At 40.4% G+C, this 27,190-nt stretch overlaps 2 protein-coding genes across 3 annotated transcripts in view; both read right to left on the bottom strand.

Annotated features, from left to right (window-relative positions):
• Positions 1-952: 952 nt before the first annotated feature.
• On the bottom strand, positions 953-11,801 carry PSMA6 (proteasome 20S subunit alpha 6). The gene is given in 7 exon segments (NM_001245269.1): positions 953-1,159; positions 2,724-2,818; positions 3,458-3,636; positions 6,559-6,714; positions 6,874-6,955; positions 7,747-7,841; positions 11,652-11,801. Coding segments are annotated over 7 exon segments (741 nt in total). The 5' UTR covers positions 11,728-11,801; the 3' UTR covers positions 953-1,101.
• A 4,101-nt stretch (positions 11,802-15,902) lies between these two features.
• Positions 15,903-27,190, bottom strand: part of PRORP (protein only RNase P catalytic subunit) — a 38,609-nt gene continuing 27,321 nt past the window's right edge. For both annotated transcript variants that reach the window (XM_002199760.7, XM_030274651.4), the window contains exons 6-8: positions 18,809-18,957; positions 17,995-18,190; positions 15,903-16,302 (exon numbers count right to left, since the gene is read on the bottom strand). In XM_002199760.7, coding sequence (XP_002199796.7) covers positions 16,171-16,302; positions 17,995-18,190; positions 18,809-18,957 — 477 coding nt within the window. In that variant the 3' untranslated portion in view covers positions 15,903-16,170. The remainder of the gene's footprint in view (positions 16,303-17,994; positions 18,191-18,808; positions 18,958-27,190) is intronic.

The raw sequence follows: 27,190 nt of genomic DNA, 5'->3' as shown, positions 1-27,190 counted from the left end.
TACCCTTCATTAAACACAGAATTGCAGCTTCTTTAGTACAATGAACTTGAAAAATACATATTCGAGGGGCTTTAACTGCAAAGCACGAAAAAACTAACCAATCGCAGTTTCTGACAACTTATGAGGCCTTTCCCAAATGCCTTGAAAAAAATCAAAGAGAATTTTTGAATAATTAAAGCCAATATGAGAAGTGGACAGCAGAGGAATGAAGGTAAGGAGTTATGTTGCATTAACTTGGCATTCTTTCAAGGAGACTTGTGTGCAACAACTAAAACTGCGTGGTAATCGTCCCTTTCTCCTCAGTGCCTCCTCCCTCACAACTTCATAATCTCCCTATTTACTGCTGACGCTAAAACCTCTTCAATTAAAGCAAAACAAAAAAGGCTTTTTGCTTCCCAGAGACCTTCCTGTTCAAGGACTTTGTCTATTAGCCCTGTCTAGCCCCAACACTGCCCAAAGCCTCAAAACCTGGTAGGTAACTAAGCCAAAATCCCAAAGTACACTACACATAGAATATTTTCCCTAAATAAATGTCAGCTTCAGAGCTGTTTAATTATAGAAGACATATCTTAAATCCACTACATGCACTGCAAATAAATCAGTCCAAAGAACTGGACTTGGACTCGCAGCTCAAGATTTTTCCTTCTGCTTTTGCCCTATATCCTCATATAAACCTGAGCAAATAAGGTCTTCCTAACTTCCCCACGATTAAACCAGTAATGTTGTGAGGCTTTCAACATCAGGCCATGAACATGAATTATCTTAAGACACACACACCACAAAGAGCCAAATAGCTCAGACGAAAGATACAGCTCAGAGCATAAAATTTCTCTTAAAATACAATTAAAAGGCAAGCAATTACCACAGAAACACTAAAAGTCATCAAGCATTTTGATGACAATTTCATAGAATCGGAACTTTAAAAAATAACATGAAAAGGAGACACCAAGAATTTCAAAAACCTCTGTTTTATTTGTACAGAGTAAAATACATCATATAGCGAACACTGTTTTCCACCCATAACCTAAAACCATTATTAAGTGTTTTCTTTTCTCCAAACATCCTGGCCAGAAGCACAGACAATGGAAATGGGAATGCTAATTAGTCTCTCTCTGCCAGAGCTACAAGGTGCACATCAATCTCTGCTTCTGTAAGGATCCTGAAAGAACAAAAAGAAATCTTAAATAGCTTAAATGATTCTTCCCCTTAAGCTCCAATATTACAACCTAATATCTATACAAATAAGTTTTACAGCAATGCATCTTTCTGCCCTTTAAAGCCCTGCTGCCAGCGCCACAGGCTGACATTCCAATTCTCTTGAAAAATAAAGGAAGAATCAAAGGCACTAGAGAGCAAGGAGGTAACAAATGATAGAAAAATAACAGGTAATTCCTCATGAGCAATGCATTTGCAAGTTGAGACCTAGTGAGAAGGTAGCTTGATCCCTTGAGCGGCAGTAGAAAAGGGGTCATGCAGCTCCTGTCTGCTTTCTCACACTGTGCTGCTCTGTTGTCCTCAGCACACACCACCAAATGCAAAACCACCCATCATCACCATGTCCACCTTAAAAACATTAGGAAGGAAGCACTTAAAACACTGAACCTGTAGGAACCAAAGGTTTGAAGTCTCTCTTCAGTCCCCACTTATGAAGTAGTCAGACTAAAGTAAAAGCAGACTTTGTTCCCAATTTTACTGTTCCTTCTTCTTTTTAAATAATAAAAAAAAAAACAAACAAAAAACTCTCAATTAAAGACTAAAGCAAAAATAACTCAATCTCTCTGCAGCAAGCCAGACTTACCTACATTTTAGGTAAGCCATACCTGGAGGGTTCTTTTGCACTCTAAAAACTCCCCAAAACTTTTTCTTCCACATTTCATGCAGTCTCCTGCAGCTATACACTGAGTTGTGAGAAGGCTGTCAAGTGCACTGTATGCCATGTGAAGCTTTCCTGCCCTCAGCAGGAAGACTTCAGGTGTTGCCTTGATACACTGGCCAAGTAATCTTGGTGCACACAGTGTGCTGCAGGCAATAATGGAGGAGGGAAGAAATAGCAGGTGCCTTGTTTTCATGCTAGATGGGAATGCAGAGTACTTGGAAAATAGATCAGCCATTTTCAAATCACTAGTGATTTTTTAAATCCATGATCTTTTAATCTTATGAAATTTAAATACAGTTTTCCAAACTATACAAGTCCCTAATCTATTGACTACATATTTTAGATGTTAAAAAATGCTAACTATTGAAAGATGAGCAAGAATAATTTAAAGATTCATTTTAGAAAAAGAATAAGAAATTTAAGGGACTTGTAAATATTCCATAATGTAAACCAGACTTTACTGCATTAGTTAGTATGACTGTGATTTGGAAGTGGACTCCAGATACCATTACTATGAAAAATGTTTATGATTCTAAGCATGAAAACACTTTTAGAGCCGATGTAACTACATTCAGTCATCACAGAAAGCAATACCCTTTTAATACATGAAAGGGATCTCTTTTCTCTACTAAATCCCTTAACCATGTCACACATTTTAAAACTGCATTATTCTTTTTACACAATGTTTTCTACCCCGACACATTTTGAAGAGTTACAAGTAAAAAACCCTTCAAAACTTCAATCTCTTAAATTTATACCTTTTCTCAATTTATGATTACTCAAGAAGGTAAACTAATTGCACATAATCAAAGAAACACACCAAGTTTTATCAACACTGATTGCTTACCTGAACTTAGGATTTTCCACCGTGACTACACCAACTTCTATTTCTGAAGGTTTGAAATCAATGGATAGTACAGTAGACAGACACGTTATTGCTGTCTGAAAGATGACAAAACCCCTATCATTAGAAAGAAAGCACTAATTTTTTTTTTCTTAATAGACATAGCATTAACAACTATCCTTCCTTCTGGTTTAAAGTTACTTCCTCTCACTTCAAAATCTCAGCTTAGAAATTCTAAATAGTTTCCCCTTCCTACAGAATACAGCCCCTTTCCAATCCTCTCCCTAAAAAGCCTAATCTACAAAAAGCAAAGGGACATGTTTTCGTATCAGAAAAAGACACAACAAAACCAAAACCTTTTATCATGCAAAGATACTGTTTGAAATACCTTCTAATATGAAGATTATTTTAAATGTCACTAAAAGTTAAATCATACTGGTATTCCCAAAATCAAGCACTGTAGTAACCAAACATGAGCTACAGTGGGAATGCTACAATTATAGAATCTGCTTCAGCTAACATAAAGCAAAAAAAGCAGATTAGATGACCATTCAAACACTTGTATAATATTTTCAAATCATTTTCTAGTTAGAATAGCTGTATTTGCTCTGGCAGCAATAGAGAACTGTAGGGAAAGAGGAAATGCCTAACTACATTTCTCTGCATTGCAAGACTACATGCAGCATATTCATTAAAAAATACTTTAAATAAATTTTAATTTCCTTCTGTTGGCCTACCTCTACTGTTTGTTCATATGTCCAGTCAAATTTCTTCTTTACTTTCTTTTCAAGAAAACTGGTTGACTCTGTCTGTTTAACTCCTGCAGCTGTGGCCTTGAATCCACAATAGTAACCTGCTGGATCACACTTGTATACCTGAGGGCCGTGTTCTTCATCAATACCAATCAAAATCATACCTTGAAGAGAAAATTTGTTAATTTATTTATTTCCCCAATTTTAGCAATTTTATTCAACTGAAGAACAGAATGGATACTCCTCTCTGTGAAAAAACATGCATGCCAGCAGTGCATCTCTGGGAATAAGTCCCATACCTGGAGCTGTGATTTCCCTTTTATCTCTAATTTGCCATTTCTTAGCAGCACCTCATTACCACGAGTGCAACCCAGTTCAGCAGAAACTATATTTCTGTCATTCCCAAAGAAGGCTACTCATTAAACATACAAACATTTTTGCCATGCTCAGTGTGTAGAGAACCACAAAGTCAGGAAATAAAAAGTTTACCAAACCAAATCTCACATCCTGTGTCATATGACACAGAAGTATAAACAATAGTTATATTATCATGTGCCTTTTACTAGAAGGCATAAACATGCTAAAACTAATGGAAGTATTAAAAGATCAAATTTAGATTTCTTGTTTGTAACCTTGAAAAAACCAGTGCATTACATTTTCCTCTTTAAATTAAAAAATCTGAAATGAAAAGTGGAAATATCAGGACATAACTGAGTCTTTGAAGATCATCTGACTAAGTGTTTTGAAGCTGGATAGTTTTCAAGTAACACAAATTGACCCCATCATTGAAATGCATGTGTTCACCCTCACGTCTTGATTTACAGCTGCATTGTCTCAACATGCATATTCAAAAATAAGTCAAAAGCAATACTTGCAATAAAAACCCAAAACAGAACAAGGTCATGGTTTTCAATTATTTTCACTTTACACTTGTGTAACCTTCAGCTAGTAGTTAGAGGTGATAAATTTCTGAGCAGCTATTACTACAACATAAAAAAAAATCCCCTCATATTTTCAAAAAGGCTAAGGGAAAAAATGAAAAATACATTTTTATTCATGTACTAAAAAAAAGGAATTTCCAGCAGTATCAAGGCATGGGAAATGCCAAGGGAAGAAAGAAACAATCCTTCCTGAAAATTACAAGCACACAAGCATAGGAAAATTGCCCCATCATGGAAACTTTGGCACAACTCTGAATGTTGCTTCTTTAGTCTTAGTGCCTATTATGGTTACAAGAAGTGATTCATCAATTGTGAAACTATTCTCCTTAAAAAAAAACACAACAAAACCCAACCAATCAAAAAGAAACTCAGAATGTTTAATGAAAAGGTAATTGAGGAAACCTGTTAAGTCTTTTACCTCAGTTCCTGAACAGCCTAACAGTATGTTTATAATTTGCTTACAGCCCAATGTAAGAGAGAAAATAAGTCAGAACCAACCCCAGAACACACAGATGAACAGGAACATTGACAAAAAATGACTCAACACACAACTTCTTTTTAAGCTGCATTTGCCGTTATAAAACAAGACATGTAGAAATATTTGCAAGGAAAATATTTTAGGCACTTTTCCCTCTACATTATATATATATGATAGCTATGTTAGGTGCAAAAATTTTGTAAATCTGTCCTATAAGTACTATTTAGATTAAAAAGCCACAAAACCTGCACAAGGATAATTCACTCTCCATCTGTCTCTTCTAACAATGTTCACCCAGACACAGTGCACTGGGCTTGCATGGCAAGGTTTTGGTAGTGAGAGGGCTACAGTGTTGGCTTCTGTGAGAAGCTGCCACAAGCTTCCCCTGTGTCCCAAGGAGCTGAAGCCAGCCAGCTCCAAGACCGACCTGCTGCTGGCTGAGGCCAACCCACCCACAATGGTGGTAGTGCCTCTGGGATAGAGTATTCAAGGAAAAAAAAAAAAAAAAAAAAAGAAGGAAATTGCAGACAGAGAAGAGAGGAGCGAGAATAGGTGAGAGGAACAACTTTGCAGGCACTGAGGTAAATGACGGAGGGAAGGAACTGCCAGAGCTGAGATTCCCCTGCAGCCTGTAGTGAAGACCATGGTGAGGCAGCTGTGGCCCTGCAGCTCATGGACATCATGGTGGAGAGACATCCACCTGCAGCCCCTGAGGAGCCCACGCTGGAGCATGTGGATGCCTGAAAGGGGCTGTGGTCCCACATGGAGCCTGTGCTGGGGCAGGCTCCTGGCAGAACAGTGGTGCTGTGGAGAAAGGAGCCCACACTGGAGCAGCAGTTCCTGAAGGACTGCACCCCACATAAGGTGGGCTCCTTGCTGGAGCAGTTTGTGAAGAACTGCAGCCTGTGGGAAGGACTCATTTTGCAGAAGTTCCTGGAGCACTGTCTCCCATGGGAAACACATTGGAGCAGGGAAAGAGTGTGAGGAGTCCTTCCCCTGAGGAAGATGTAGCAGCAGAAACAATGTACTATGAACTGACCACAGACCACCTTCCTATCTCCCTGCGCCACCGTGGGAGAGGTAGAGAACCAGGAATAAAGTTACATCTGTGGAGGAGGTAGGGGGAAAGTGTTTTGAAGATTTTGTTTTACTATTCAGTATCCTATTTTTATTTGCTTGTTAATAAATTCAGTTAATTTCCCCAAGGTGGATCTGTTTCGCCCATGGTGGTAATTGGTGAGTGATCCCTCCCTGCCCTTATCTTGACCCATAAGCCTTCCATGGTATTTTTTCTCTTCTTTGTCTAGCTGAGGAAGGGACTGATGGAGAGGCTTTGGCAGACACGTGGCATCCATCCAGGGTCAAACCACCACAAACAGACACAGTTACAAGCATCTCCTGCTCACAGACATCACTGCACAGTACAAACAGACCAGGCCCCAAAAACTAAGATGAAATAGTATCAGAGAGGCTATATTATTTCAAATTCTGAGTCAATGGTAAAACCACGGCTCCAGTTCAAGACCTACAACACTGCTCCCTCATTCTGCTGTTCACCCCCTTACTCCCTCAGTTACCCATTTTGAAAATGGGTGAGAATTTCTTATATGTGAATTTGCACACTTAGACAAGCAACAGTAAAGATCATTTCCATAAACTGTACTTACAGCAACCAAGGGGCCTCATTTCAGCGTTCTGTGTATAGACCTGAGAAATATCTGCAATCCTTTTACACAGCATATCCACAGGGATGTCATACCCATACTTGTACTTCCAGTTAGCAGCCTCATAGCGGGCTCTCTGCACCTGGGATCTGCTGTCAGCTAGACAAAAAGAACTAATATTAATTCCACTGAATATGTACCATCTTTATTTCTAGCATTGCCTGAGAATATAAATTCCAGGTCCAACTTTACATTGTCTTTAAATATACCCATTAGAACTAGGCAAATTCTCCAAAACCAGACTGGTGAATTAAATACCTGTCATTCCTGTCATCACACAGCCAATATTTTCAGTAATTTTGAATAAATGAGTCACTGTGTTGGAATCCAGTAACTTGTCCTAAAGAGGAAACAGAAATAGTAAGTAATAGCAAACACTGTCCTTGAAGTAAAAAGAAAACAAACAAACAAAAAAACCCCAAACTCTGAATCCTCTGGTTTTTACAGAAGAGCCCAAAAGGACTCATAACAGCTAAAAACTCTCTTTCAGGCTTTCCAATGTTTACTGCTGTAGGCATGCAAAGGAAGAAACTGGAGAATAGGAAAGATTTAAACCACAGATCTGAAGAAGGAGAAGAACAAGAACATGATCAACATCACAGTCCTTTTCCCTCTGAACAAATTTTGAGAACCCACATACAAAAAAGCTTACTCTCTTACCGCATGCTGCTTTTCAAACATAAAAGAATTTCCCCTCTTTTTCAACAGCACATCATCACTGAGCTGAAACACTCATGAAAACCTCCTCTATGTGCTATTGGTATCACATTTTCTCAGCAGAAATTAAAGAAATGAGGGAACTGGTTATGGACAACTCAGCTCTTACAAGCCAGAGCAATGAATGCAGCAGGGTCACCTCAATATACACTCAATACAGCAGGGTCAACTTGTATTTTAGATTTATCCCTTCAACAGCTACAGAGAAAACCCATATTCAGTACTTAGTGAGGAAATGTACAATTGAACACTACATGGAGCTAGAACTTGTAATAAGCAGAATGATAATTAGTTATTCAGTTCAAATAGAAATTTATGTCAATGCTAATAAATATAATATCAGTATTGCTGAGTCTCACCCCATCTTTTTTCCTCCTCTCCTTCCAGACCTCCCCTCAAGAACAGACTACTTACAGGTACTTTCTTCTGTGTTACAATTACTGCAGAATCTTTCCCACGAACAGCTACAGATGTAAGTCCACCTTGGTTTATGGCCTTAAAGGCATATTCTAGAAAAACATACAAACGTTAATAAAAAACTTGTGTCAGAGACACTAGTACAATTAACAATTTTCCCCAACACATGAATCTCACCAATTTATGGCCTTTTAATACTTTCATACTTGTGCAACGCTTTGTGTCCTTAAGATCTTTAGTACAATGTGCATTGACTCTCTTCAGAAAACCACTCTCACTGCTTCCTTGAAATGTTTCTTCTAACTTGACTTTTTGTTCAGTTCAAGCTTAACAGCAACAGAATAAAGTTTTAATACAAAAAGTCTGTTCTGAACTTGACCAAAATTGTCCAACCTTAATCTACAGTAATTACAAATTCTTACCATAGAATTTTTGACATGAATTTTAGAATTTTAAAGGATTCTTTTCTAATTTTTTACTGATATAGATGAAAACTGGCAGGATGACACAAGAGGCACAGGAGACAGGTTTTAACTATCATATTTTCTGACTTGACATTTAAACACCACAATGCTTTTCTTCACTTTTTATAGTGAAAGCTACCAATTTACACAGTATTATTCATGTAAATACAATGTGTTAAGAAGCAAACACTAAAGTAACAGTCATTAAATGATCCATGAAATAAATTTCTCCTGACTGGCGGTTTCAAAAGCCTTAGGCACAAGAACTTTAAAAACTGTTCACCTGGCAATATTTGACAAACATTCAGAAATTTCTAATATGTGGCTGAGTGGTAAGTTTCAGACAGCAGCTAAATGTAGGTGAGTTTTTTTGTTAGCTACGCACGTGAACCCAGAATTTAGAACATGTCTACAAACTGCACAGTAAATTGCTAAAACTATCTTAAAATAATGGGAGCACGAAACTTGGCTATTTTAAAAGCTGCACGCAGATCTATAGACAAGATTGCACAACAGACAAGTCATAATCTGAAGATGAAGAAAATTCAAACCTAGTATATTAATGTTCAATCTGCTGAGTCAGTGCTGAGAAAGGGCTCATTGTGGTGTATTTATGGCACTGTATTTACTACTCTCAGACATCAGAGCATTTACTGGTTACCCAAATGTGCCATAAAGGATGTTCCCCCCTTCCCTCTGTACAACTCTGCTCACCTGGGATGATCAGTGCCAACCTGCACCAGAGCACAAACTCAGTAAGACAAGAGCCAGCACTGCCTGCAAACTGGTCATGCTTGAAGCCCTGAGCACAAGCTTTGCACCACTTGTCTATTTATCTGTACAAGCACCTGAAGGGAGGTTGTAAAGCCGATGGACAGAGCCAGCCTTTCTTCACTGATGCCCAGGGACAGGACCAAATCAGAGGTGACTGAGCACTGGAAAGGTTGCCTGTACTACTCAAAACCCATCTGGAAACTCTCCTGGGCATCCAGCTCATCCAGATGGGCCTTCTTGGGCAGGGACTTGGGGCCAGATAATCTCCAGAGGGCCCACCTGATCTCAGTCATTCTGTGGTTCTGTGACACTTAGGTGGTACTAGGAATAGATGCCTATCACAAACTAATTTTTGTTCACAACTACCAAAAACCAAGCTTGCTAAACTGCATCCCCTTATTACCACCTCCATTGCTCAGTTTTCAAGGAAACTGCTAATTGCTATGTATGTATTCAGCACCATGGCAGACATCCACTCTGAAAATAACAGCCCCTTGCTGTTCCCTGAATATATGGCAACAGCCAGAAATTTTACTGTAGTAATTTTCTTCACCTCCCAGAACTCCACTTAGAAGAAACGTCACCTTTGAAGATTGAAACTAATAGGTAGCAAGAGAACACTGATGCTCTGAGGGATTTTAACCACAGTAATGCGAGATAACTGTTAAGTTTTCTAATATGTGATCAAAGGCATGTGAGTTTTCTGAGCTTTGGAAGCAGAAGACAGACCTAAGACAAAGTATAGGCATTTCAGTCAAAAATCACTATGCTGGAAATCTCTGTTCCCATACTGCCAAACTCCAGAAAAAACTCAAGTTTTAAGGCAATCTTAAAGCAACACATGTCCATGCTCATCCTTGACAGCCCCCAGCTAACCTTAATCCAGCAAAGAGACAAAGATAAAACAAAACCATCTATCTAGATGTAGACATCTGACTGCAAGCAAACATGAGATTTCTGCCCATGCTGTGACTGGATGCTGGCAAACAGAGACACCCATGGGGCACCATGGCCGAGTTACCAGCCTGGCTGTGAGTAAAGTGAGCTCATTCTTGCTTGAAGTTAACTATGCACATCTACATATTTTTCTTCCTATAGCACATGGGTACTTAAAATAGCTTTAAGACAGCTTCAGGCTATGTGCGGAAGCTCTCAAATACACATGCAGATACTTGTTTCCAAGACACTGTTAAAAGTTATGGAGGTACCACACATTTCTCATACATTAACCTACTGGCTAAATATACCCCAGAGGCAGAAAACCAAGGCTCAGTTTCCTCTCTGCTACAGAATGCAAAAACAATTCCTAACAAGTAGTACTGTGACAGTGGGAAGTGATGCAGACCAACCAGCCTGTTTTAATGCCAGTGGAAGGTTGGAGCCTAGGACTCCTCTGCCACAGAACCACTGAAACACTGTGTGAGGAGGCACTCTCCCTACCATTCCTATGTATAAGGAATAAAAACCATTATACATGCTCCAGATATAAGACATCACCAACATGTAGGTATCTAGTACAGGTAACTTTCTGTCTGTGTAGATACCTACACACAGGCACCTTCCTAATTCTTCCTTGCAGAAAGGACTGCTCAAGACTGGGCCACCTGTCCATGAGGCCTAATCCACACAGGCTTCTTCCTGAGAAAAACTCAAGGGCAGTCACAAAAAAAATATATGGCTGCCACAAGCAATTAATACAATCTGACTGCAGCAAGCTCTTTTCCTGGAGAACAGACAGATTTAGGGACATAACATGCACTGGATGTGCAGTGAAGGCACTGCAGCTGGGGAAGGCAGCATCAGGATGATGCTGCAGAACAGTTAATCTGTCCCTGTTGCCAGGATCCTCCAGGGGCATTCTCAGACTACTGTCCTGCCAGACTGTGAGCCAACTGCATCCTGCACAAGGGGCACCAGGACGTGCTTCTGTACAATCTGGTGCACTGCAAAAACAGGAATAACAGCATCAGTGGCTTACAGAAGAAGCTGAAGCTTGGCTTCAGATTATTCCAAGAAACCTGAAAACAAAGGAAGGTTGCTGCTATCTCACAGGCCACAGTGAGTAGAACAAGCGGCATTCAGGTGTAACAAGAAAGTGCATGAACTCCGTCCAAGAACTGGCTTTGTCACTCTGCCGTGCAGGGTTTGAGGCAGTTCAAATCTCATTTCAAACAGCTATCATACTTCTCAGATCCCAAAACGCAGTGCTCCGAGGCTTGGTAAGATTCACTCAAAGAAACACTTAAGGGAGGCTAAACAGCCTCTGGGTAGCCGCAAGTTTGGTCTGCAATCATCTGAAACGGAACACCGAGGGCTCAGAGGAGGGCCCTGCGGCGGCAGGGCCCGCTCAGGAGCCCACCCTGGCTCTCCGTTTCCTTATCTCATGCGAGGATCCCTTCCCCGTGTCCCCACGCCGGCACGGCCGGGCCCGCCGCTCCTCCACGCTCCCACCGGGCTTCCCCCACACCCCGCGGGCCAGGCCGGGTGGGAGCCGGGACTCCCGAGCCCCGGGAGGCGCCGCGTCTCGGCCCGTGGCACGGGCTGCCGGGCTCGGCGGAGCCTCCGCCAGCCGCCCGCGGCCCCGCTCGGCGGGGAGCGGCGGGGCGCGGGCAGGCCGGGCCCGTGACGGGGCAGTTCGGGGCGGCCCCCGGGCCGGACACGCACCGACTTGGTAGAGGCGGCCCTCGGGCGAGAAGATGGTGATGTGCCGGTCGAAGCCGGCGCTGGAGCCGCGGGACATGGCGCGAGCGGCGCGGGAGCGGCGCGCGGCCGGGGGGAGCTGTCCGCGTGCAGGGCCCCGCCGCAGCCGCAGCCACCGCCGGAGCGCTTCCGGGTCACGCGCACACCCCGCACCGTCACGGTCCGGCACCGGCGCTGCGCATGCCCGAGCCGCGCGCCGCCGCGCCGCGCCACGTCACGTCACGCGGGCCGCGGAAGGAAGGCGGGGCCGTGCCCGCGGGCGCGGCTCTGGGTGCGGGACTCGGCCCGCGGAAACCTGGAATTCCGCCGGACGCGCCTCAGGGAACGAGCACGGAAGCGGCAGCAAACGGAATTAAAGGATCATCGCGGCAGCCATCAACGCGGGATAAAAGTATCACCGCCAGCCGGGAAAACAAATTCCAAAATTTCTTTTTCCAAATTCCTCCTAAAATTCCAAACTAAGTATTTTTCTGCGTCTCCTCTAGAATGAGAATAATTTTAAAGCAAGTACCTCAACAATAGTGTTTAAGGTACGCACAGGTAATTATTGCCTCAGCTGCGTTATAATGCGATGTTTAAAGGACTTTTTATCGGTGTCCAGTCCAAAGGGAAACTCCCCAAATTTAAACTCGTGAATATTAGTTGTTTGCCTTTCAACATCTTGGAATTCCCCTGCTCTTTGTGGGAAGGCATTTTTTAAAAGTTGGTCATTAAAAGAGATGGAAAAGCTGCATTCTGGTATCCACGCCTCTATTTAAAAATTATTAGGTGAGCTTGTTCTTTGTTGAAATAGCAGAATAAAGGTGGATTTTGTGTATGCCATGCATTAAAAGTTTGTATTCTCAAATTTTTCCAGAAGACTTCTTGCTTATTAATACTATGGAAGAATAATGTCGCACTGTGTATTACAAGACTGAGAGTTTGTCCCTTTCATTAGGGAAGGACTCTGTGGGCAGACACACAGCCAAGTTCAAAGGGGTGCTGCAAGCACTGGAACACAGAACACGAACACGTATGACTGCGTCTGCTGGGTCAGAACAGAGCCAGTCTCACCTACTGCTCTGTCTCCAAATGTGGCCAAAAGGGGGATACCCAAGGATTTAAGACTAGAGAGAGCCTTTCATGATACACTGCCTGAATCCTCTCCCAGTCTCCAACCTTCTGGAGAGATTTCCAAGGCAGGGATAGTGTCTGGTTATTTAGTAACCCTTGCTGGTTCCCTTTCATGAACTTTCTGGTCTCCCCTTGAACCCACATGTACTTTTTGAAACCACAACATGACAAAGAGCTGGTCTGCATAATATGTTCTGTGGTTTTATCTGAAACCTCACCTTTTCTGTGAACCTTCTGTCTGCCACTACCATTTGATGCTTTTGTACTGACACAGCCAATGAAGGATCCCTGGGTGTTCCTTTCTACGTGATTCCATTTGTGATTCTTATGACCTCTATGTCTCTTAAGACCAGTTTCTCCAAGATGATGACCCACACCTTTATAGTTCTTCCATCTATAAAGCTCTTTCATTCTCTAGAATGATCTTTTTTTCCCCTGAGAAAAGGACATGAGAAAATCTAAGTAAATATCAAGTGTTCAGCCTGATTGCCAAATAGTAACCAAGAAAATCCTTACGTTTGGAATCAAAGATTCAGTATTTGAATTACATAAAGGAAGGAGTAATAGTTACTCAATACCATGGACGTGACGGAGTGGAAGTTAAGGTACTTTCAGGATACAGCTTCCAGAGTACAGCATTGTTTCAGAAGAGCAATCATGCTTTTGGTTTAATGTTAAATCACTTTTGGTGAGTATGGGGTATGGAGTCAAATTCTGTGTTGCAGGATCCCAGGAAAGCTGTTCTCACTGTCATCTTTTTCACACAGTAAGCAGTAAGTGGGAGATCTTGGAGGTGATAATAGCTGGAGTGCAGGCTGAATCAGTTCATCTTTCTCAACTCTATCTTGCCAGTGTGTCTCTGTCTCCATGGCACACAGCAAGCTAAGCGAAGGGCACATTCCTTCTGATTCCCACTCTCCTCACTCAGTGTCATAGCAAATGGCAGTCAGTGTCTCTTTGGGAGTACCAATTGCTTGGAAGACTTGTCTTTTTGGCATTCAGCATGAACCCATCTGTGTAATAAATTACCTTGAATTTTTACTGTACCGCTATACAAACAGCAGTAGATGTCAAATAGATCTGCTATTTGTACTGCCTTTGGTTTGGCTCTTACATTTATTTTTATTGTCAGTGAAACCCTCAGAATTCCTTTTAGATACTTGGAAGCAAATCCTCATATTCATTGTTACTTTGAAATTCAGTATTTCAGTAATCTGAAATTTGAAGACTTAGAGCAACTCAAAGAAACATTTCACAGATGTCTTAAATAAAATTCAAATAATTAACCTCAGAACTGAGGCTCTGGATACCATGTGCATCTATGTAACAAGTAGTATACACCTGAAAAAGTCTGTAAGTTCATCACTAATGTCTCCCCTTTGGTTCCACAGAGGCTGTTAATTCCTGTAGGGATCTACAGAGAAGTGTATTAGCAGCAAACACAGAAAAAAGAAGTCACAAATCTGACACCAATATTGTAATACCTTCCAGTTGTAAATTCTGTATTCTGTTCCCTAAATCATCCCCTAAATATACTAGTAATATGTATTTAGAAGGCATTACAGTATCTCTCTAAGAACAGTTTTTGAGGTGAAACCCAAGAGATTGATGAGGGACATAGGGACATGTAGTGATTAAAAAGGAAGTAGAAGATGCATTTATTACAGCTGTATGTGGATATTATGCATGCCTGTTAATGACCAGGGTGAGGTAAAATACAAACTTTAACAGATGAATATATCTGGCAATGAAATGGGTACCCTGAAGGTGCAGTTTCTGCTCAGCTAGAGCTGACCTAAGGCAGAGCTGCTACAAGGACCTACCTTCTGCAGCCTGCCATTTGAACCCCACTCTCACACAGGTACCCACACTTGTGCAATGGTGCTAGTTGAGTGCAACAATGCCAATTCTGACCTAGCCAAAACAAAGTTTTAAGACCCATCTCTGCATTGCTTTGGGCTGCACGACCATCAGAGCTAGGACCAAAGGAGGACTGTAACAGCACTGACTGACACCAGCTGAGGCCATGCACAACTTCATACAGAGGTGCAGGAGCCTCGTACAGAGCGGCAGCTGCTACGTAAGCACTCCTGCACAGGAGCAGACACCGAATTTAAAAGCAGTATTTCAATTTCCAAGGCAATGTGGCAGTTCTCTGACTTAATTATAAAAGCAATCTTCTGACAAATTAGAAGTACTGAGAAATAAGAGAAGCAGATCCAATCTCTCTGCTTTCCCTGCTGGGCTGGACTCCATAGGAGCTGTCATGTTCTGTCAGGAAAAGGGTCTGTGATGAACACTACCATCAATATGATGAATTTAATGCCAAGGTTTTATGTTACCTTAAGAGGCACCCAGCTCCTCTACACTTTCTGCCCAGTACCTGAAGGACATGACTGTATGCAAATTACACCTGCTGGTTTACAAACTGGTACCAGAACATGTGTCAGGAGTGTCCTGGAAAAAAAATAGCAGGGAACATGCTTGAATGCTGAGTCCTGAGGGAGCTCATCACGGGGCCCTACAAGAACTCAGAACTGCGAGTTCTATACAAAAAGATCTTAATGTTTCATCTCAGTTCTGAACAGAGGATTTTGTACGAGACAAATGTGACAAGCCCAGGATATTTCATCTGAGATTTATGTGGCATTTCTATGTTTTGGGGGCAGAAAGGTTTGCATTAAAGTCACAAGTTCAATAAACAAACACATTTACCACGCACATACTTACGAATAACGTAGAACACTTTTCCTGTAATTTATACTATTTTTTTGCTTTATAACTTGGGATAGATTTTATAGAAATATACAAGAATCAATTTTGTCCTATTATTGTCTTTAAGAATTTCTAGCTATCCATTTTTTAAAAAAAATCCATGCATTTCCATCAGCAAACTATTGCAGTAATGCCAAATCCACTTGTAAATGGCAAATTTAGGAGTGTGGAAGAGCCACAAAAAAACCCCACATTTCACTGGTTGCTCAGCACCACAAACTCTGAAGGTACTTTGCAAGTCTTGCTTAATTTGTTCACTGTACACAGTTTCAGTGTAGATTAAAAGCTTGAGAAAAAAAATAAAAGATAAAAATGCTCAAACTGTAATTCCAACAGGAAAAAACAAGTTTTAATTCAAATCACAAAAATTGCTTGTAAAAATGAAAGTAATGGACATAATTCACCCCCACTGGACCACCACTGATGTTAAGAGATGTATGCAGGAATGATTTTGTCAAAAGCAGTAGCAGTCACTCAATTTTCTTTAGTTACACACCTCACACATTTAATCGCATAATCGTCCTGTTGAATTCTCCTAGCCAGCAACAATGATTACAAAAAAAAAAGGCAGCTTCAGCTTGTCCAATTACATTTTTCATAATTTCTGTTGAATGCAGAGCCATTTTCTTGGTATTTGATATGAATATTTTTCCTCAAAAACATCTTTATAGGGAATATGCCATGTATCACCTGTAGTCTGTACCACACAGTCATAACGGAGAGCAGGCTGTTGGGAAAAAACAGAGGGAAAATATTTTTTTTTGGACTTTGTACAAAGTATTACTAAAATGTCAATTATAAGTAGTTAGTTACGACTTCCAATGCGTACCTTAGAAGTCTCCACAGTTTTATCTCTTAACAACTCTCATTTTATTTTCTTATACAAAATAAATCCTAAATTTTAGTCCTGGAGGAAAAATGAAACTACCTTCTAGTATTTTGTGGTCTAGGAGTCATTATAAATTCTGTCTTCAATCAGCACTAGATAATAATGATTTCAGGATAATGCACTCAATTACTAGAAATGACAAAATGATTGTTGTTCTGTTCAGTTAAATGAAATCATATGGGAATTACTCAGGATGTGGAGTTTATAGGCTTGAATGTAGGACTTAATGACATTAATGACATCTTGTATTTGTTCTTCCAGTGTCTCTCTTTACAGAGCTGACTTGTTCTGTCCCAAGGAGAAGAAAGAAAAGGAGATGTAAGAAAAAGGTTTATCACTAACACTTTCACAAGCATCTGGCTGAACAAACTGAATAAACAATCTTTCAGGTCTACTATGTTGCAGGTATACTAATTCAACATATATAAGACAAATACAAAAGAAACATTACTGGTTGGTAATTATGGTTCCCAGGACATACTATCACTCTATATGTATAGTCTTAGAAGTCTACTTTCCTGCGGTAGCTTCCAGAATAACCTAGAAGACAGGTATGATTGGGAATATCAATCACTCAAATAATTTGTATGGGAATTAAGACTTGGGAATCAGTAGTCCTTTTGTACAAGAGAAAGAAACAAGGTGTACCTAAAGCTGTGTTACTCAGGTGACCCACCATTCATTATTTGGCTCCATAAGAAGAAATTTATATATGGCAAACATATTACATGTTTGTAATCATGAATGGTATTTTACAATTTTAACCAGCAAAGGAAGAAAATTATCTGCATAGGTGCAGTAATCCTTTAAGCAGGCAACAACAATGCAGACAGACCAGGTAACAAAAGAACTGCATAAAGAATATCAGATGATAGATTTTTCCCTAGAAAAATCTTAAAACAGCTGCATTCCTGTTAATAAAAATCACAAGGATACAGAACTCCTAGACAATAATAGTAGTATTCTGCCATAACATGATATTACTGCAATTTCTGTAGCTGAATACTAACTATAAACCTGACTGTTATGGCCTTTCCCTCATGAAACTTTACACTGATGTTAGGTTACTGTTACAGTGAATACTGAAATACCTGTATTTTTCTGCTTCTTTAAAATAAAGATGAAAGAAACTCTATTGTAAAATTAGAAATATGATATTTTATAATAGTGCTGCAGAAGACAATATGGGATTTCAAGGTTTAAAATAAATTAAAACATTGGCACTCAGATTTTATTGAGGCCTGTAATGGTTACAGAGTTTCCAGCACTGGAAATATTTGTATACATAATCTTTTATGTACATTTACATTTTAAACATTTAGGTAGCATTTCTTGGCCCTCTCACAGTTTTCTTGTTTGTGCCACACTTTGTGAATCCAATGAATTTGCAGTTAACACGGGAGTTTTGAGTGCACTGGTACAAATCCATTTCTTAGACTACAACAAGATATTTTGGCTTCCAGGGTTTGAAATAATATATCTTCAATGAATATGCTCAGTGTGTTTTCTGACTGCAGTGGGAAAACTTACCAAAAATTTTATGCTCCTTCCATCTGCAGAAGGGAAGAAAACTATCTGGTGCCCACGCTGCCACTTCCGGAACAGGTGACGCGTCAGACTGTCGGAGAGACAAGCCTTGTGATCCCGGAGGAAGTCTCTAGTAACAAACCTGCAATGCTTGCCCGATCGGAGAGTGGCGTATAACAAGAAGGCATCATCTTCAGAGCTTCACAAAACAAACGGAAAATACAGACGTCATTCACAAGGCAGTAAGTGGCTGCAGGAAGTGATTCAAGTGCTGATCAGGATTTATTCATCAGCAACACTGAAAATTCCCACCACTACTCTAGTTCCCTGTAAAGTAAAAAACTGTTTACCACAGAGCACCAAAAGCTAGAGTGCAATAAAAATTAATTGCATGCTACTTAGAGCACTTTTTTCCTCTTCTCACAATCTGACAATAGAACAATATAGTCTCCTGCCACAAAGTTCAACAATACTGTGCTATGTAGAACAAAACTGCTAAAACTTGACAGTGTACCCTCACACAGCAGCAGACCACAACCTGCACACTGATGCTATCAGAAATCCTGTAGTTCAGGGCACCGTCCTCTTGGCAGTGGTTTTATCAGTCATAAATCTAATAAACCATACAGCTGTCAATATGATTCCAAGTGATGAAAGTCTTCATAACACGACTTTGTGTACTTTTGAAGCAAGTATAGCAAAGGATATACTTCTTTCACAGACACAGATAGACTAGTAATGGTACTAAAAGCTAGCGCAAAATGCACATAAATCAAGTGTTGGTCTCTATTCTATTGAGCTGTATTCTTCAACTTACATATTTTCAGCAAAGAAGAAGTCTGCCTTATTCTGCATCTCTTTCACAATTTCTCTTTTCCAGTTTGAAGAGTTCATCAGCATATGTTTGCGGCCCAGCACAAGCAACCTGGCATTCTCTTTTGCCAGGCAATTGACAGCATCAAGCAGCTGCAGAAAACAAAGCAAACCCAAAGATTTTCTTAGCTCTAAACACAGTGACATGGAATACTTTCATGTGTGTCTCACCTAAAGGGACTTCTAGACTACTCTAATTTCACACAGTTCTTAACTGCAATGCGAATTAAGCAGATACCTAATTTAATTCCCTAATCACAAAGAAGAAAAGGAACAACAAACCAATTCATTAAAGGAAGCTACTCTCAACCACACAGAAAATACAGTGCTTTTTCAAATGGCCTCGGGCAGAGTTGTATGGAGATGTCAGAAGTTCCAAGTCAGCCGAGGGCACGAATCACGCTGGGATTCAGCGATAGGCACTGCGGAGCAGCGGAGCCCTGAGCACACCGCCTCTCCAGCCCACCTGCTGGGGCTGGCACCGACACGGCCGGGCTGCCCTGCGGGGAGCGGCGAGCGGCAGGACGCGGAAATCCGCCACCTCGGGACTAAGGCTGTACGAAAACCACATCCACATTAGTCGCCCACTTGTGAACCAACATACCGGTGGTAAACTCACTGCAGAGGGACTTTTCTGCAGTCTCTTAGGGCTGTGCCTGTTCTGCAACAAGCGCTTCTCAGGACAGGCACTGTGCCTGGGACTTTCCCTCTGTGGTTCACCCAGACTGAGCTCAGGGAGGGCAAAGGTTCTGGCTTTCAGGTTATTACTGTGGACTGCTCACAAAACAATGGCATTCCAGTTCAATCCAGGAAGACAGAACTGTTTCTTGAGATTCATGCATCTATCATATTTGAAAGACAAGTATGCTCAACCACTAGGGAAAGGTATTTCCTAATTTTTACCTGCATTTCCTATCACTATTTGCCAGCATACAATCTCCTAATTATTCTTTATTCCTTCCTGCTTTTCTAGCGACTTCCCTCTTCCTTATTACTTTTCCTCCCTTTAATACCTTCAATTGCCCTTCTCTTGCTCTTTTACCCTCCTTTCCTCCTATTTGTGATCCATCTCATTTTTTGGTATAATTTGCTTTTGATTCAGGGGCTAGAAAGAATTGTTCATGTAACTCTTGTGTGCCATTTTACAATATATTTCGTTTCATCTACCTGCAAGTACCAGGAGAAAGGGGTGGCCCTATTCAGTCTTCTCTCAAGCTGCAAAATCTCACTACTTCTTTTGTGTCAGATCTATACCACAACTACACATGAACTCACTGATCCAACAAAAGACTTTTTGTGGGCTTGAGCTTGCAGCAACCCAACCGATAGACTCGAGACAAAGGTTCAATGACTAATGGGAACACATCTCTGGAGGTAGTGAGGACAGAAGTGCAGGACTGCCCTTCACAGGAAAGGACCTGCAGGTGGCTCAAACTAAATATGCCATGAATCTGGATCTGAGGTTTGGGAGAGGAAGTCAGAAGATTTTCTACATTCATTTTTAACCACTGAGCTGTAAGTTGCTGTTGCCAGTATTGATTCTGAGGGCCTAAAGGCTCTGTTTTCACACAGACACAGGACCTTGGTGCTAATGAAAAGCACAAATGCCTAACAGTACCTATTGGAACTGACTTCCTGTTTCCAGGAGATCACACTTTATATTGGCTACACATGTGTACAATCTACCTTTTCCTGGTTAAAACAAACAAAACATAGCGTGACCAGGAAAAGGCCAAAGGCAATAACTTCTCATGCACTGAACCAGTCCTGCAAATAGCTGGATCAGATACCAAAGGAGAATTAAGTTAGTTAATCTGAGTTCATTAAAGATAATAAAAGTTAGGAATGTAGCTACTGCATCCACAGACATTTTCATGCACAGAAGTCACCAGTGAAGAAATAATAACAACCAGTAACTTTAGCAAACCCTTACAAATTCCAAATGAAAATATTTTTTTCTTTTTGCCTAACGTTTTGCTACATTACGGGAAGGTTAGCAAAAAATCAAGTGAAAAAAAGAAGTTAGAAAACAGCAGCTCTAGATACCGATTGGTCAACAGCAGCTATTCCCAAGTATTCTTGGATTCTGATCCTATAGGTCTTTCTTTCTGGAGGTTGTAACTAGTGGCACTTTGTACCTGGTTAGTCATGTAGACTTTCTTGTCCTACATATCATTAGCATATGAGGTTTTCTAGTGTGAAGTGCTTCTGGGAGAAAACTGAGAGGTTGGTACGAATTAGCTAAAACTGGAAAAACTCAAACCAGGCTTAAAATGTAGTGAGATTAAAGGGAGTTAGCATTTTAAAATGTTGACACTCCTGCTTACATAACAACCCACTGTCCTTCCTCTACTTAACACAGAGATTAACCTTACTTACACAACTAAAATACAGAAGATAGACATTATTTTTGTTTTCATAAAAGACAATTTTGTTCTGCACACTCCCTTATCTGACACAACTTCACTAAAGAGCCTTTTCTCTCACTTTAGCATTGGGCACTTCATGGGGGTGGTCTACAAGGAGTCACAGAACTTACATGGGGGGTTTCCTAAGTGTGCCTACTCCCACGCCTGGCTGCTTCTCAAGAAAGGAAGATGTGAGACACACTAACACTTGTTTCAGTCACAGTGGAAAGTAACTGAACATAATGGTATTATTACAAACACAGCAGTAGTGATTTCTCATTTAAAAAGTCAAGGGTATTTTATTAATATAGTATTTCCAGAAGTTGCATGAGTGTATAATGGAGCATAAGAAAGATTAATTACTCTAACTCATACAAGGAACTATGAGAAAAGCAGGATACAGATTTCCTAAGACTTCACTGCCAATACCTTTCTGATCACTCGATCACGCTGTGTCATGTGTCCCCAGCTTCAAAGGTTAGCTTGAGGTAGCTTTCTCATTAGGTACTACTGGTAGATTCCCACTTGTGAAATGGGAATTCCCTACACACAGCTGCTGGGAGGCACACCACTCAGTGATTCAGCAAAAGGTGACTCACCCGTATACACACTGAGCATGAAGAAGTAACCACTAAAAATATTTAAATTACATTTTTTATTAATAAATCATGTTTGACATTGCTTAAACTTTTGGGTTCACTAACTGCCATTTAAAATCAAAATTCACCTACAGGTTATCTGCTAGTAAGAGCAACAAACTGCTCTATTACTGCTCTTTTCACCTATTGTTAGTGCTGCCTCCCACCCAGCCGAAGCTGTGAAACTGCAGAAGAAGCCCCAACACAGACCACAGGTTCAGAGCTGCCATTACTGTACTGTCAGGCAGGGCTGACATGATTATTGTCCCCAGAGTTTAGCCAGCAATTGGAGCCAGTCAAAAGAGGTGATTGTTCCACTTCACTGGTGTGGCCTCACCTTGAGTCCTGGGTACAGTTTTGGGTGCCACAAAATAAAAAAGACATGAAGCTGTTAGAGAGCATCCAAAGGAGAGCAATGAAGATGGTGTAGGGGCTGGAGGTGAATCCATATGAGCAGCACAGAGGTCACTTGGTCTGCTCAGCCTGGAGGAGACTGAGGGGAGACCTCACTGCAGTTACAACTTCTGCATGAGGGGAAGAGGTGGGGCGGGAAGTAGAGGGGCAGGCACTGATTTCTTTGGTGACCAGTGACAGGACCCAGGGGAATGGACCTGAAACTGGGTAAGGGGAGGTTTAGACTGGACATTGGGAAAAGCTTCTTCACCCAGAGGATGTTTGAGCACTGAACAGGCTCCCCAGGGAAGTGGTCACAGCACCAAGCCTGACAGAGTTCAACAAGCAAACAAGCATTTGGGCAACACTGTCAGGGACATGGTGCAATTATTGGGGTATCCTGCACAGGGTCAGGAGTTGGGACTTCATTGATCCTCGTAGGTCCCTTCCAGCTCAGGACATTCTATGATTCTGTAAATGAACTCCTGTCATGACTACATTTATTTGACTTAGGAGTTTCATTATTTTTGGTTACCTTTTTCCATATTGTAGATCAAGAAAATAAACTCAAGAAAAACCTGTTTACTTCAGTCCCACACACAGGAGAGACACGATGAGAAGCCAGAAATTTTTGCCACAGCCAGTTACTCAAGGAAAGCATGTGTGCTGCTTGCAAGAAAGGCCAGATTTTCTCACTGAGCCTGGTAATTTCACTAACCACATTTAAGATCACTACCACAGCACCAAATACAAATGCTTCTTATATTCTCTACATTATTATTGATAGCACAGTGTAAATTAGTCTCAAGTCCTCTTAACTCAAACACAGGGCAGTATACATGTTTCTTGATTTCTCTGGAGTTTATCTGTCCCTGACTAGCATGGGCATAGCTACTTCAAAGGGAAAGCAGTGATGGATGAATAAGTAACAGTCACTAAGATTAATCAGCCTGGTTTACTTCCTGCTCTTTAGACAGTCAGCAGGTAACTCTTGGGAATTATCCCTTACAACACCAAGGATCTCTGCAATATCGCAGAAACAATATTGTTGGGAATATTTGTATCCTGTGTTACAGTAAGACTATTTAGATTGATGTAACACATCATCATGCAAAACTCTACCAGTGACAGCCCTTCACACATCAGTGATGGCAATCATACAATGTTTAACATGTTTTAACCTGTCTGCATTGACTCTGTGCCTGGAATTGACTTATCCTCTCTTGACACATTCACTAGAGATATGTCTTAACTTCCTATCACAATTCATTAAAATTTGCAGTTCACTTTTAGATGTTAGCTTTTACTCTTAACAGTCAACACTTTAAATCAAAGGCAGATTATCGATTGAGCAGGAAAACTACCACAGAAGCAGATTTCCCAGTTCATTTAATATAGATTGAGGATGGTACAGTAGCCTCAGTTTGCTCAGATGAGGCGATACCTACAGCTGTGCTACCTGCAGAGTAAGTCTGTATTCAGAGTGAAGATGCAGCCAGGTCCCAACTGACTGGTACCAGGTGTGTACCAGGACACCTGGTGCTCCTGCACAATCCAGTGTTCCCACCGGCTGGAGGACTTGGCTCAGTTGTAACACTGGCTGAATGTAATCACATTACTTTCAGGTCAAAACTGACTACATTGCAATACTCCATGGACTGTAACCAAGCTAATGATCCATCTTGAATCCTGAGTAGTGGGGAGAATGAAGCAGAGTAACTGTAAATATATTCAGGTCAGGTACAGAAGCAATAGCACAATTTACATTTTTCTGTATTCATGATATCCTGGCTATTATGCCAGTAATGGGGATATCTTTAATTATAACTCCATTTGATTTCAACTGAAGATGCAATCTGCTCACAACAATCCCTAAAACAATTCTGAATGCAGAAGTAACATGTTAGTAAATAGTCTCCAACACTACATTCTGCTATATTATAAACTGTAGGTAAAGTGTCCAATTTCAAACAACCTTGAAGAGCCACCCCTTTTTTCCTACTGATGAGCTCAGAGAAAAATATAATACAAATCAAAATTGTGTAAATCAACCTCAGATTTGGTAAGACTATTATGAATTTCTCCTTTGCAGATAGGGAGGGATAGGTGCCTATCCTTCCCAGCAGAGAGCCATATAAGGAAAAAAAAAAAGCTTTGAAATGCATGTTTTCCATCTAATTACAGTCATATCATGCTCTGCCTTATTTCCAAAAGGCACAAGAAGTAATTTGATGGACAGTGAAGCAGTATTTCCTACAAAAATTAACAGAATCACAGTGGGATGCATGCAGAGAGTGACAATATATACACAATTTAAACATGGAATTAAAGTATGACATGATGGATGGGGAAGTAGGTGAGGGATCATCAGGTGGAAGAGCCATTAGCTTTTTGGAATCTGGACTGTCATCTTTAAAAGATCTCAGCCACTTTGTCAGACCTTACACCTGAGAAATCTTTTAGTGTGAACATTCTTGCTCACACTTGTTGAATGTCTCTGCTTTTGAATGGTAATATTTTTATCATCATGATCCATAGATGAAGTTCATCCACAAATAAAAAAAAAAAAAGAAAAATGCATAGTGACAATAGTTTGCATGCTATTAAATAAACAATGCAAAGAGCTCTAGAAATGATGACTAAAGAAGATGTGGACATTTTAGGAATTGCTGAATTTTATAGTCCAAGTTGCAAAAGAGAAGAACAGGCAAATCTTCCTGACTCTTACAATTCAAGAAATAAACAGAGAGATATTCTTCAGTTGTCTAACTGCATTTTTGGAAGTTTAAACTTCACTGGCACTGTAAGTGCCAGTCAAGTTTCTAAATCCAAAATTTTTGTTAAGCAACTACAATATCATTTTCTTTCCCAATCACTTACTAAAAAATGTAATGTTGATTTAAATGTACAAGCAGACCCTTTGATGTTGTGTCAGCAGCTATGAAGTAGGAATAATGATGGAAAAGAAGGGGTGAATATTAAATCCAAAGCAGCATTCTTCTGGGGTAGCAAGTGGTAAATGTCCAACTCACCATTAACTATAGCCCAGTGCTAACAATTAACTTTTCTATTTTGATTAAAACTTAACATTTTCTATTGTAGTTGTGGACTGCAATAAATTTGAATTTTCTGAATGTCTTCCTTTCTAAAGTCATGTAAAAGGACAAAGGTATTTGTCCTTTTCTGATCTTCTCTGAGATACTTTCTCTCCATAGCTGATACTACTGTATACTTTTATCTCTTCTCTTCCTCATCTTCTTTCTGTAACAAAGAATAAATACCAAGACCTTGACAATGCATAAGGGGCAGCTTATGTGGATTTGATTTTATCCGGACATCTCCTGAGATACTACTGTTTTGTACCAAAACCTGGAGATTTACAAACATTAAAAAGTCTCAATTCTCCATACCAAGGAGAGGAGTTAGGTGATACTGTCTATCCGTGATTATACAAAAGTAGGAAAAGAAACATGTAAAACCTGAAAGTGTTCCCTTTGCACTTCCACATATCAATACTATCCTTTGTTCCCATCCTTGAATTCTTTCTGCTTGCACTGCTGTTTCTTTAACAGTATTTTGTTACTGATCACTACACATTGCTTCATTGCACCAATATGACACATACATCATCTTTATATTCTCGAGGAAGAAAGTTAAATAATGAAAAGGTATGAGATTTTACTTATTCTTGCATAAGGTTCAGATGTGAAACTTTACCTGTCAGAGCCACTGACTGTAAATGGAATAATATTCCCAACTGAAGTCACAGCTTCAGAAGTCAGCCTTCTTTCACTGGAAATCCAGTCTTTGCAATTACATTGATACTATTGCTTTTCTACTATTATCAGAACACTGTATACAAAGACTTAGGGCAATAAGGGAGTTTCTGTTACCATGTTTCATTTTAGAAACAATGTAAAATGTAAAAATTTAGCCATTGGAAATTAACTAGAAACACTGTAGCTATATAAAAGGCACATTTGTGGGCCCGATGGAACTGTGCCAGTCTTAAGATTTTCAGCATGGGTCAGAAGCTACATTTAAGTACTGAAAATCCAAAATGTGAGCAGGATCTCCAGGTGGCGGTGGTGGCAGTGGCAATGGGATGTTATGAAAATGAAAGCACAGGCTTGACTGATCCTTTCCACAGATAGGAAATAACCCGGTGCATGACTGAAATCAGCTTTATCAGACTGAAACTGACAGTTTAAAAGGTACTGACACTTCATCTCTCTCCACTGTCCTGTGCAGATGTCTGTACAGCGTGACTTTGTCTGATGTTACGTGTTTTCCCTGTGTCCTAAAGCCCCAGACAGTACTTCTGTCCTTTGAGGAAAGGTCCTGCAGCAGCTGGGGACATCACTGTTACAGCAGGCACAGGCATGATGCTGTTATGGTATATTAAACCTATGCTTCTACAGAGACATCCCATATTTTAATAAACTTGACAGCTCCGGAAACACTTTAACATAAGGACTATTTCTAAGCTTGCAAGACAACAGACATCCAGGTAGAATGACATGACAACCAAGGAAACATCAGCAAACTGACAACTTGCAGTTGAAAAAAAGCATCAGAGTACAGCATGCAGCAAATATTTATAACACAATTTTCACACTGTCTTTCTGCTGTTTCCTAGTAATACTATTTTCCAGTTGCCTGCTACAGATCATTACACAGAGGTTACCTACAAAACTTTTATACATCTTAAAGAACAATTGTTTCAGTAAGAACTTTTGCAGCTCTTAACACATAAATACATTAACAAACTACTGAAATGAGTGGTGATTTCTCTGAGAAGGTCAGAAGGAGGAAAATTTTGTTTAATATGAAAGAGAACATACAAAGTGTCCTTCAACACTACAAAAATCAGCAGAAGCAAACTAA

The sequence above is a fragment of the Taeniopygia guttata genome, chromosome 5 (assembly GCF_048771995.1).
Source record: "Taeniopygia guttata chromosome 5, bTaeGut7.mat, whole genome shotgun sequence".
NCBI lineage: Eukaryota > Metazoa > Chordata > Aves > Passeriformes > Estrildidae > Taeniopygia > Taeniopygia guttata.
Note: the sequence above shows the minus strand (reverse complement) of the source record. Positions and strands in the feature narration are given on the sequence as shown.